This window comes from Takifugu flavidus, chromosome 15, assembly GCF_003711565.1.
Source record: "Takifugu flavidus isolate HTHZ2018 chromosome 15, ASM371156v2, whole genome shotgun sequence".
NCBI lineage: Eukaryota > Metazoa > Chordata > Actinopteri > Tetraodontiformes > Tetraodontidae > Takifugu > Takifugu flavidus.
In genome coordinates, this window is record NC_079534.1 from 14,279,077 (window position 1) to 14,292,219 (window position 13,143).

Here is a 13,143-nt window from a genome sequence, read left to right on the forward strand (position 1 = left end):
CGGTCTCGTCCCTTCGCTGGCCCGTTCCCATGACAACAGGTTCCGCTGTAAAAGTGGCGGAAACGAGCCAATTGAAGCGGAAGGTGACGAGTTTTTTTTTGCACACGTCTTGATAGAGGATGTGGAGGTTCATCTCTGCTGAACTCGCACTAGAACCTGGGGGGGGGCACTAGAACCTGGGGGGGGGGGGGGTCACCACTGGAGCTGCCCATCAAAGGGGGGCGGGGGCCTGCAGAGGGTCGTGGGATTGATTGAAGATGTTTCCTCTGCAGCTGCTGGTCGTGCTGTCTTGGCTTTTGATCAAGCGGGAGTTAATCCTGCCCCCCCCCCAGAACATCAGGAGACTCCCGAGCGACAGAAACTCAGAAGAACCCTCCAGCCTGATTAATCTGATTTCCTGAACAAGCCGAGGTCGACCGTCCGACCCGTCTGAGAATAGATTAGCCTGTTTGCATGGGGGGGGGGGTGTGCAGATGTGGCTTCATCTGCTCCTCTTGTGTGTACGCAGGGACTGAAGGCAGCGGACAACGACCCCACCGCCCCCCCCTACGACTCCCTGCTAGTGTTCGACTACGAGGGCAGCGGCTCCACGGCCGGCTCCCTCAGCTCCCTCAACTCCTCCAGCAGCGGGGGCGACCAGGACTACGATTACCTCAACGACTGGGGCCCCCGCTTCAGAAAACTGGCGGACATGTACGGCGGGTGCGACGACTAGGACGGCCCGGCCCGAACGGGGGGGAACGCTTTCCTGGGTGGACACGGACGGCTTCTGGGGCTCCGAGAGAGGGAACTGTGACGGGGAAGAACCCAAATCTCCACATTGAATCTGAAAAAAAAAGATGCAACCAATCTAGGCTTATCCTTGTAGTCCACGCATACATCTGCTCGCTGAACGCCCGGGTCCGGAGGAGCTCCGGCGGACTGCCCCCCCCTCAGATTGTCGGTATTGAATGCGCTCAGTTACACTTGAATTCTACAGTACAGAAGCACTGGGATATAATGTGCCTTTTTGTACATTTCTTTGGGATCGAGATGATTAGTTTTACGTTCAAGGCTTTAATGGTACTGACTTTTGGAGTGATTTCAAACCAATATGTTAAACTCTGGTATGCTTCACGCTTTTTTTTTGTTTGTTTTTTTCCCTCCTCCTTTGGATACACGACGCTCCCGTTTGTTGAGGATTATTTAAATAAACGCTGAGGACGGAGACGGGAAGGATCCTGCGTGGGTTCAGCACTGTACAGTTCGCTAGGCTTTAGTCTTTTTCACTAAAAACATTCAAGTTATGCAGCTGGTTACAAATAAAGGGAGTCACCAACCATCTTTTTGTAGCAACATTTTATCCCCCCCCCCGAAGTGTTGTAGTATTTTACAAAAGCAACAAAAACAGCTGTTTCGCTCTAATCTACGTCCACTTCCTTTGCCTTAGTCATCATCTGATATTTGAGGTTTACTTCACTGTAAAAAGATGCGTGTACATAACGTCCCCCCCCTTTTTTTTTTCTTCTTCTTTTGATGTAGTATATGAGAAAGTGCAACCGGTTCCAAACCTGTAAATGTCTGATTTGGACTATACGAATTCAAGTTTTTTGCATGTTTTTATCTTTTCATGACAACGAAACTGAGAGAAAAAAAACAAAAAAAAAGAAGAAAAAAATGTTGTTTCCCGACTTTATTTACGACGTGGAGAAACTGAAATAAAAACCTGGGTGACATTACGTGTGTAGAAGCCAAGAGAGTTTTTGTATAAAACCTGGAAAAAGCCCGTGGTTAAAAAGGAAAAGCGGTGATTTTTGTCGTCGGGTTTGTACCAAAAAGGGGCGTTTTGGGACCAGAGGAGGCGCTAAAGAGCTTTAAGACTGCGGAAGGTTTTGGGTTTGAGGATTAGCGTGTGTACTGAGAAGCAAATGATACATCTCTGACCCCAACGATTCAAATAAAATGCTAATTTTGGAGCTACGAACTGCCTCCGCTCGTTTGTTCCTGCTCAGCACTTTTCGAGGCTTAATTAGACCACGGGCGACGCGATCCGTCTCCTTCACGCGGAGCTGGAGAAACGGGAATCACACCGGCTTTTAAAGGGGCAGAAGCTCGCGGAGATCCCAGATACCCCCCTTCCCAACCCCACCCCCCAAGCATCACCAGCACCCTGACCTTTAACCCTGGAACCTCCTTCGGCGAACCATTCCTGTTTTCCCGCCCACCTCGGAGCGTCTCGCCTGCTCCGGTTTCGTGTACTTCCTCTCTCCCTGGTCCCGTCTGCGCTCTTCGCTTTGATCTTGGGCGGCTACTGATCCATGGATAAACATCTCGGGGGTGATGACCCCAACGTGCCCGATCGGCAGCGGCTGAAGCCGAACAAACGGAACTTCCAAAAGAAATCGTAAAGCAGGGACAGTCGCGCTGTGATGACATCATCGGCTCTGACGCTAACCAGGCTTTGATCCGGAAGGCTAAAGCTAACGTTAAAGCCTCCGGTGGAATCTGATGATACTTCGTCCGCTACTTTCTGGCTGATCGGCTCCCTGAAGTCACCTGAACACGGAGCCTCTGGAACGGTCCAGGGTCCGAATAGGGTCTGAACCTGCCATCGTGGGTTTGGACTTTGGACGTCCCACCGTCCCACCGAACGAGATGCGTCTCGTGTTTGCCTCCGTCCTCCCGCCGCGGTCAGCTGAGCTCCGCTCGCTTTAGCCCCGTCTTAATGGACCCATTTGAGTTATTGATTTCATGTTGACCTTCATCTGGACAATAAACCAACCCAAAGCTGCCGCTAACGCTAACGTCGCTAACGTCGGACCTCTCGCTTCCAGGGACGAGTAGCTTAAAGTGCCGAGGCCTTGCTGCCCCCCCCCTTCACGCACTTCAATTTCCCGACCTGGACAATCCCAAAGGAGGACTCGGAGGCCGTTTCCTTAACGAGCGGCGCCTCAAATATGAAATTCTCTTCATAAATAGACATAAAGCTGTTTACAACGGGCTCGGCGGCCGCGGGGGCTTTTAAATGGAACCCTTGACCCCCCCGGCGCCACGCGTGGGTTGGATGATGATGGTTGCGTCTCAGCGGCCCAGATTGGATCCGCTCACGTCCTTCGCCACCGACGTAGCCTCACCCCGGAGGGAAGGATCCTTCAGAGGCTTCCTTTCCTCGCTGTGGATGAAGGTCGTTCTGCTCGCCGCCCGCAAACCTTCGCCGTCCACGCCGGTTTTAGAGCGTCGCCTGTAGCCATGGCAAAGCCGTGTGTGTGTGCGTGTATGTGTTTGTGTGTGTGTGTGGTGTCTTGCATCTGCTACATGCTGATGTTAGTAGTAAAGCGAGGACATTTTAGTTGGTCAAACTTCAAAGGACTGTTTGAGGGTTAAGACCTGGGTTTTAGGCTGAGGTTAGAATTGTGTTTAGATCAGAGGTCAGGGGTCAGGGGTCAGGGGTCAGGTCCAGAGGGTTTGTTTGGATGCTCAGTCTTGGGATAATGTGCTGAGTAATGTTTGTCTATGAGCGGGTCCTCACACAGATAGAAGATCTCACAGTGCTATCAGCTCTTTATGATGCCGTAATCAGATTATTATAATCAGATGTGATGCGTTTACAGGCCCCTCAGGAGTGGGATAATCCAAACACCCTGGTTCACAGGTTTCAGTCCAGTTACTGGATTTCTGGACGTCATGTTCGGTGTCTTCACCTCTACGTTTTTACAGATGTGAAAGAAACAAAAAGGAGATCGGAGTATTGTGGCGAGGTGCGTTAATCCGATTACTGTCATTATCGGACAAAAAAGGGACAAACAGAATCGGAGCATCGTGACGGCGCCCGTGCGAGAGGAGCGTCTGAAAATAGTCCCTCATTTGCATCCTTTAGAGCAGACAAAAGGATAAAAATAGTGACGCCGGGAAATTAAAAACGAGAGCTAACGAAGCTGGACCGGGGCGACACCGGCTCCGCCCGACAAGCGTCCCATCGGGAACGCCGCAGGGCGGATAACCCCCGGACGTCCCGCTGGGAGACGGGGACGCCGGGACGGGTCGCTACCTTCAGCGTTGGATGAAGGTCCGGTTGCTGCCCCCCCCCGGGGCCCTCCGCTCTTGACCGTCCACCAACACCCACATGCCAGCTCGGGCGCCGTTTGGTCCGGTCGCCGCTGCCTCGGGATGGATAAACAAGCGGGTGGGATGAGCGAGCACGTCGGGCGTGCACGCTCGGTCGGTCGAGACGTTAGAATCAGTCGATTTGGTTTCCACGCCGTTGCCCTCTGAGCGACTATTACATCCATTTGTTTGGGTTCCTTCCGCCACGGCGGCGGCGGCGGCGGTGGGGGCGGGGCTGTTGTGGCGCCTGCTGGTGCCGTTATCGCCCCGGGTTGATCTACGGCCTTCAGCGTCCTCCCCGATATCTCTCCGCCGACCTTCCCTCCATCTGGGCAGATATTGTTTTGCTGGTCGGGACGCCGATTTATCTGCTCTCATTCGTCAGGCACCCAACGGCGCCATTATTCTCCGCCATGACACCGCGGTCACGGGGGGGGTCGGGGGGCAGGGTGGCCACGGGGGGGGGGGGGGGGGCGGGGTGGTCACGGGGGGGGGGGGCGGGGCGGTCACAAGAACGGCGCCGATGCGGATCAGCCGTTTGCTCGCCGCCCACAGGGAGGAATTTCTCACCTGGCCGCCACTGAGGGCAAATATGCTGCAGTTCCTGCCCCCGACTCCAGGGGGGGGGGACTTGGTGGCTAATAGAGGTGCCGCGGGGAAGGGGGGGGGGGGGACGCCTCCGAGATCGATGCTGATTGTGCATCTGGGTCGCGCCATTGTCGCCCGTATGGGGGGGAAGGAGGCCAGTGGGCGGACCGACGTTCCCGTCTGCTGACTCTGTTGTAGTCGACGTTCCGGGCCGCCACGGAATCTGGAGCACGCTCTCCTGCGGCGCTCCGGGCGCTCCGAGATCAGGCATCAATTCTAGAAGGCTTTAATCAGCCCATTATTCATCTGACATCTCTAAACGCACACAACGTCTGATTTCCAGCTCATTACCGCGGCGCAGAGAAGGAATTAGCCAGCAGAAATCATGAGCCGACTCCGACACGTCAGCCCATCTGCTCCACTAAACACAGATAAACCCCGCGATCACAATCACCCTTTCATTTAATCCTTTTTTGCATTTTAAATTCAATTCTCAGCGTTCCCTCGGCGGCTGGAATAAACAGATTCCACTTGGCTCCGGCTCCCAAAAGGTGTAAAGAGAGATTGAAGCGGTGTCAAACGGGTTCCTCCCGCCCCGGCTCTCCTCGGGACCCTTCTTAGACTCCACTGGGTTCGTTATTATTTTTTTAACCGGTGGCTCCTCTCGTTTCGCACCGTGCCCCGAGTCCGGAGTGCGGCGGGGCGGCTCCTCTCCCTCAGAGGTTCAAATTCCCAGCATTGATTTCACTCCGGGGACGTTTCTCCGTCCCATTCGGCCTTATTGCTCCGGAGTCTCCGGCTGGGCTCCCGCGGATGAAGGCCATATAAAGAAGAACTCATCCAGTTATTGCCGCAGCCGAGGGAACGTTCCGAGGGGCTGATTTATCCCGGCATTCCCGCTGCACATTATGAAGCTAAATGACTTTCCAGGTTGCTTCCATGAAGCGCCGTTCCTCAAAGATACAGCTGGAACAACACCTTAATACCTCCTCACTAAAGGTGAGAGGGGAATGAATCAGGCAGCTCCGCTCTTTTATTCCTTTTCCCTCCCTTTTTCCTCTCACTTGTTCGGTTTAGCACCTGCACAAGGATCGAGCGGAAGGTCGGGCGGTGTATTTACGGCAGGGAAAGTTTGGAATAACAAACATGCGGAAAAGAGCCAGATGTGACCCGCCGCCGCAGGTGAGCTCAGACGACGGCAGCAGCTGGAAAATTCAGGTTAGCGCCATCAAATTTAGCGACTCACCCAGTGCGTTGTCGGAATTAACCTTCACGCTCCGGTCGCTTTATTCACTGCTCTTCCGCTCGGTTCCAGCTCGGAATGCCGGTTTGAACGTTGCTTTTCCCCTTGTAATAAACCGAGATGCACAGAAATGACAGACGTCTCACCGGAGCGCCAAAAACCGGAGCGCCATAAACTCTCGGGCTTATCGGCGAGCAAAGATGCTTCCCAACCAAGATGGACGGAGCCTTTTGCAGCTTTAGGAGACAAATCCGAAACTTTCTTATCAGCCTGGAGTCGGCTTTGGTCAGGTAGAAAACAAGAACAATAACTCCAGCAGTTTAATGGCAGAATAAACGTCGTTCCTGGGAACAAGGTCGCAACCGGAAGTGGACGAATGGTTTTCCCGACTGGGCAGACCCCACTGCGGCCGCTCCGTCTGCTCCTCTTCCTTCATTTCCCAACGCCCTGTCGTCGTCATTCCGAAGCGCATGCACGTTTTCGGCTCCAGATGCGTCCTGAGCTCCGCACCAGCAACAGGGTATCCGAGGAGCGAGACATCAATCGCGCAGGAGCCTGCGATCAATAACGAATTTAATATAACACACCACGCTCGGAGATCCGCTACTGCCCATTAGTGTCTTAAATGGGAACCACTGAGATGTCATTAAGACACATTAGTCATGAAATGACTATGCAAAACGGATGGTTCCAGAGCCCAACTGGAGCAGGAAAAGCCCCGGCCGAGGTGGCTCCGCCCTCTTGTCCTGCCGTTTCACCAGGGGAACCGACGCCGTCGATGGCCGTGTGATCACTGTGAACCTGCTCCCAGCCCGGCCCTCCTGCACCAGAACCGCCTGAGCCACTGAACAACGTCGTTAGCGGTTAGCATTAGCCAGCGACAGGTAGGCGGAAGCTTCCCTCGCTCGCCCGTTTGCATCCGTTTTAAATATTGCGCTGCGCTGCAGATTTCTGTCCCAGGATGCAGGACAAGTGGAGCGGAATGCTAATGAAAGCAGCCGCTCAGCACCTTCTGAGGGGCGGCGAGTAAAGCGCGGGGGGCTCGCTGGTCATCCGTCATCGCTGGGCCGGCAGGCGGAACCTGATCAAGGACGGCGTCGGTGTTTACACACTGGGAATGACCTCAGGTGAATAGCTGATGAGGGTGCTGCTGCGCGCTCTCACTAATGAGGAGCAGAACATACGTTGAGCTGAGGATGCCGATCGACGAGCTGCTCCATCAGACGCGGCCGTGACGACCGTATGGATACGCCCACGCGTGTCACTCCCTACACCCTGTGCTAACGACGCTAAATAAGCTGCAGGAAAACATTCCAGTACCTTAACGGACAACTCACAAGTTGTTCACAGCAGAGAGGTGATGTTTTTAGAAGATTCTGGTCTGGTGACTGAAACTGGACCATCTTTGATTTGCTCCTCTGCTCGTTGGACTCTTTTCCTGCTGTTTTATAAACCGGCTCAAAATCGCACATTCGCACGTCTGCTACTGCAAATCAAAGGCAACAAACCCACCAGGGAACCAAAACCAGCCTCTCAGTTAGCAAACCTACTGATCATAGTTACACTCCAGTAAAACCAGTGGATCACCAGAAATTGGGAGTGTTTCTTGCTGCTGTGTGAGAGCTATACTAGCTACAGTAGCTATACAGTAGCTATGCTAGCTACAGTAGCTATACAGTAGCTATACAGTAGCTATACTAGCTACAGTAGCTACAGCATATCTGAGGCTCAGCACTCATGGTAACACTGATTGGACATCAAGCTCCGCTCTATTATCTAAATGGTGTAATTGATGTGAGAATACGACTGGGCTGCATTCCACCAGTAATCCTGCAGCGTCTGGCAGGAAATGAATCCATTGTCTTCAGAACACTTGACTCCAAGCTTCCTGTGAGGTTTGATCATTCACCGTGTGAAGGCAGGAGGACCGCTGGGGGCCCTTCAGAGGAACCCTCCTTTTTTTTTTGGCAGCACGACGACGCATCTCTCCGGAACCTGGGACGGCATTAAGGTGGACGCGTTTCCCTTCTGTGCTGCTGATCCAGCCGTGGCTGCCAGGACTGGTGAAGAGCAGGGAAACCTGAACGTGTGTGTGTGTGTGTGTGTGGTGTGTATGTGCAGGATGATACAAAATAGAAGGGGGGGGGGGTGTCTTCTTGAGAGGACACCCACGGCCTCCTGACTATGAAGCCATATGTGGAGCGGGAATCTGCCGGGGACAGATCGTGCACGCCGGGTGTGAAAGAAAATAACCCAGTTTAGATGATGCGTTCACAGCCCATGGGGAATTAGACATTCGCAGGAACCTGCAGGCAAATAAGCGGGACGCTGGCACCTGCGCGGGAACGCTGCTGGGGGAAATACATGTGGACACGTCTCTGGAGCGCACGCCAGGTTTCACACAGCCTTCTTCACGGTTGGTGAGGGACGTTTAATTAGCTCCCCGAACTTTAACGTTGTTATTAAATTCCGATAGATCAACGTTCTCCAATCAATAATCCAGATCCCGGTAAAGCAGGTGTTTCCCATCAGGTGAGGGCCGAGGTGACGGGGCGCCGACCCGCTTCAATGATGAGCTCCAGCCTGGGAAGGGAGGTCCGGCGTCCACGTGGATCCCGGCGTCACCGGGAAGCTAGCTAATTCCCGTCTTTAGAAACGTATCAGTGATTAGTTCGGGCTCGTTTCTCCCCGAGCTGGGAAGCGAATGAATAATGCTTTGTACACCTCGTTCCCCCTGTGGCCCCCTCCCCCAACCACACTCCTGCGCCCAACATTCCGTCCCACCCAGGACGCGGTAGGAGCGATTAGAGCGCCATTAGCCGAGTGCGGAGGCGGCGCGGCTCTGGATTGCGTCAGATTTACGACGGATGGGGCCCACGCACCGGTGACCCTCTTCACGATGCCCCTTTGTGAGGCTCTTCCACAGATAGCGTTAATGGATGCACGCCGGGAGCCTCCGTGGCCCCGCGGTGATGGATCTGGGCCATTGTGACAGGCTGGATACTTTAGATTCCCGTCTCCTGAACGCAGGAGTGGGAGGATCAGAGAGGAGTGGGTGCAGAGATGTTGCCGGGAATATTTGGAGGAAGGAAAGTGGGACACGGCGCATCGTCCCAGAGCTGCGTTTCGGCTGTGCGCTCGCTCAGAACCTCGCCGGAGAGGTGACCCAGAAGCAGCCGAGTCGAGGCTGATATCTGTAAGCGCACACAGAAGACATAATCCTCGGCCCGGTCTGAAGTCGGACCTCAGATAGACGAAGGACGTTATTAATCTAATCTCTTCCCGAGCGCTGCTGGATGTAGCCGCTCTCCGGTGGGTTTCGACTTCCCAAAACTTTTCTGAAGCTGTGGGAAGCAGGAAGAGATGACATCACCCCCGAAAGTGGAACGCATCATTCAAACCTGCTAACGTGGCGACGGCCTCGTCTGTTTACACTTGCCCTAATCACCATGTGCCACCGGCAGACCCGACACGGGAGTCGCCCCCCTCCAATCATCCGTCTAATGGTGCCGTTCGGTACTTGTGCCGCGTCAGGGCCGCTGCTCATCACAGGAGAGAATTATGCTAATAATCCTGAAGGAGGCAACGGGGAAAATAGGAATCCAAATGAAAGCTGTGAGCCGCCGGCGTGATTTACGGCGTACCGGTCGCTGCCCGAAGTCGCACCTCAGGTAATGAAGGAAGAAAGGTTAATGTTTAATTACCGTGTCCCACGTTGCTGTAAATACAACATGCAATAAAACCATTAGTTGACACAAGTGTAATAGTTGTGATTAATGGTATGTATCCGACCCGTGACGCAGGGACGGAGTCACGTTGCCCCATCCCCAGCCCCATCCCCAGCTCCAGCTCCATCCCCATCCCATCCCCAGCTCCAGCCCCAGCCCCATCCCCATCCCCATCCCCATCCCCAGCCCCAGCCCCAGCCCCAGCCCCATCCCCATCCCCATCCCCATCCCCAGCTCCAGCCCCAGCCCCATCCCCATCCTCATCCCCAGCCCCAGCCCCAGCCCCATCCCCATCCCCATCCCCATCCCCATCCCCAGCTCCAGCTCCATCCCCATCCCCATCCCATCCCCAGCTCCAGCTCCAGCTCCATCCCCATCCCCATCCCCATCCCCATCCCCAGCTCCAGCTCCAGCTCCATCCCCATCCCCATCCCCATCCCCATCCCCAGCTCCAGCTCCAGCTCCATCCCCATCCCCATCCCCATCCCCATCCCCAGCTCCAGCTCCAGCTCCATCCCCATCCCCATCCCCATCCCCATCCCCAGCTCCAGCTCCATCCCCATCCCCATCCCCATCCCCATCCCCATCCCCAGCTCCATCCCCATCCCCCCCATCCCCATCCCCATCCCCAGCTCCAGCTCCAGCTCCAGCTCCAGCTCCATCCCCAGCTCCAGCTCCAGCCCCAGCCCCAGCCCCAGCTCCATCCCCATCCCCATCCCCAGCTCCAGCCCCAGCTCCATCCCCATCCCCATCCCCAGCTCCAGCTCCAGCTCCATCCCCATCCCCATCCCCATCCCCATCCCCACTCCAGCTCCAGCTCAGCTCCAGCTCCAGCTCCAGCTCCGCTCCATCCCCATCCCCATCCCCATCCCCATCCCCAGCTCCATCCCCATCCCCATCCCCATCACCCATCCCCCATCCCCATCCCCAGCTCCAGCTCCAGCTCCATCCCCATCCCCATCCCCATCCCCATCCCATCCCCAGCTCCAGCTCCAGCTCCAGCTCCAGCTCCATCCCCATCCCCATCCCCATCCCCATCCCCATCCCCAGCTCAGCTCCAGCTCCATCCCCATCCCCATCCCCATCCCCAGCCCCAGCTCCAGCTCCATCCCCATCCCCATCCCCATCCCCATCCCCATCCCCATCCCCAGCTCCATCCCCATCCCCATCCCCATCCCCATCCCCATCCCCATCCCCAGCCCCAGCTCCAGCTCCAGCTCCATCCCCATCCCCATCCCCATCCCCAGCCCCAGCTCCAGCTCCATCCCCATCCCCATCCCCATCCCCAGCCCCAGCTCCAGCTCCAGCTCCATCCCCATCCCCATCCCCATCCCCATCCCCAGCTCCAGCTCCAGCTCCATCCCCATCCCCATCCCATCCCCGCCCCAGCTCCAGCTCCAGCTCCATCCCCATCCCATCCCCATCCCCAGCCCCAGCTCCAGCTCCAGCTCCAGCTCCAGCTCCAGCTCCATCCCCATCCCCATCCCCATCCCCAGCTCCAGCCCCAGCTCCAGCTCCATCCCCATCCCCATCCCCAGCCCCAGCCCCAGCTCCAGCTCCAGCTCCAGCTCCAGCTCCAGCTCCAGCTCCAGCTCCATCCCCATCCCCATCCCCATCCCCATCCCCAGCTCCATCCCCATCCCCATCCCCAGCTCCAGCTCCATCCCCATCCCCATCCGATCCCCATCCCATCCCCATCCCCATCCCCATCCCCAGCCCCAGCCCCAGCTCCATCCCCATCCCCATCCCCATCCCCAGCTCCAGCTCCAGCTCCAGCTCCAGCTCCATCCCCATCCCCATCCCCATCCCCATCCCCAGCTCCAGCTCCAGCTCCAGCTCCATCCCCATCCCCATCCCCATCCCCATCCCCAGCTCCATCCCCATCCCCATCCCCAGCTCCAGCTCCATCCCCATCCCCATCCCGATCCCCATCCCCATCCCCATCCCCATCCCCATCCCCAGCCCCAGCCCCAGCTCCATCCCCATCCCCATCCCCAGCTCCAGCTCCAGCTCCATCCCCAGCCCCAGCCCCAGCTCCATCCCCATCCCCATCCCCATCCCCAGCTCCAGCTCCAGCCCCAGCTCCAGCTCCAGCTCCATCCCCATCCCCATCCCCATCCCCATCCCCAGCCCCAGCCCCATCCCATCCCCAGCCCCAGCCCCAGCTCCATCCCCATCCCCATCCCATCCCCAGCTCCAGCTCCAGCCCCAGCTCCAGCTCCAGCTCCATCCCCCCCATCCCCATCCCCATCCCCATCCCCAGCCCCCCCATCCCCATCCCATCCCCAGCCCCAGCCCCAGCCCCATCCCCATCCCCATCCCCAGCCCCAGCCCCAGCTCCAGCTCCATCCCCATCCCCATCCCCAGCCCCCATCCCCATCCCCATCCCCATCCCCAGCCCCAGCTCCAGCTCCAGCTCCATCCCCATCCCCATCCCCAGCCCCAGCTCCAGCTCCAGCTCCAGCTCCAGCTCCATCCCCATCCCCATCCCCATCCCCAGCCCCATCCCCATCCCCATCCCCAGCTCCAGCTCCAGCTCCATCCCCATCCCCATCCCCATCCCCAGCCCCATCCCATCCCCATCCCCAGCTCCAGCTCCATCCCCATCCCCAGCCCCAGCTCCAGCTCCATCTCCAGCTCCATCCCCATCCCCATCCCCATCCCATCCCCAGCCCCAGCTCCAGCTCCATCCCCATCCCCATCCCCATCCCATCCCCATCCCCATCCCCAGCCCCAGCTCCAGCTCCATCCCCATCCCCATCCCCATCCCCATCCCCAGCCCCAAGCCCCATCCCCATCCCCATCCCCATCCCCAGCTCCAGCTCCATCCCCATCCCCATCCCCATCCCCATCCCAGCTCCATCCCCATCCCCATCCCCATCCCCAGCTCCATCCCCATCCCCATCCCCAGCTCCAGCTCAGCTCCATCCCCATCCCCATCCCCATCCCCATCCCCATCCCCATCCCCAGCTCCATCCCCATCCCATCCCTCCCCAATCCCCCCCCCCCCCCCCCATCCCCAGCCCCATCCCCATCCCCCACCCATCCCCATCCATACCCAGCCCCATCCCCATCCCCATCCCCATCCCCATTTCCCCATCCCCAGCTCCAGCTCATCCCCATCCCATCCCCATCCCCATCCCCATCCCCAGCTCCATCCCCATCCCCATCCCCATCCCCATCCCAGCTCCATCCCCATCCCCATCCCCAGCTCCAGCTCCAGCTCCATCCCCATCCCCATCCCCATCCCCATCCCCATCCCCAGCCCCAGCTCCAGCTCCATCCCCATCCCCATCCCCATCCCCATCCCCAGCTCCAGCTCCATCCCCTCCCCATCCCCATCCCCATCCCCAGCTCCAGCTCCAGCTCCATCCCCATCCCCATCCCCATCCCCAGCTCCGGTGGGATCACAGAGCGGAACACCGTATGTACACAACTCTCACCCTCTTGTTCTCACTTTGAAGCAAACAAATTTCTTATTCCATTTGCATTCTGAAAATT

The 13,143-nt window shown here is 57.4% G+C and overlaps 2 protein-coding genes across 2 annotated transcripts in view; both read left to right on the forward strand.

Annotated features, from left to right (window-relative positions):
• The window catches only part of cdh2 (cadherin 2, type 1, N-cadherin (neuronal)), a 42,557-nt gene extending 40,598 nt beyond the window's left edge, over window positions 1-1,959 (forward strand). Inside the window, exon 16 of the mRNA XM_057056442.1 lies at window positions 509-1,959. Within this exon, the coding sequence (XP_056912422.1) occupies window positions 509-715 (207 nt within the window). The 3' untranslated portion in view covers window positions 716-1,959. The remainder of the gene's footprint in view (window positions 1-508) is intronic.
• Window positions 1,960-10,495: 8,536 nt separating this feature from the next.
• LOC130539019 (uncharacterized) lies at window positions 10,496-13,104 on the forward strand (the record flags this gene model as incomplete). Its single annotated transcript, XM_057057084.1, has 5 exons — window positions 10,496-10,557; window positions 10,657-11,315; window positions 11,347-11,633; window positions 12,352-12,912; window positions 13,039-13,104. Coding segments are annotated over 5 exons (1,635 nt in total), but the record flags the coding sequence as incomplete, so codon positions are not given.
• Between the last annotated feature and the right edge of the window lie 39 nt (window positions 13,105-13,143).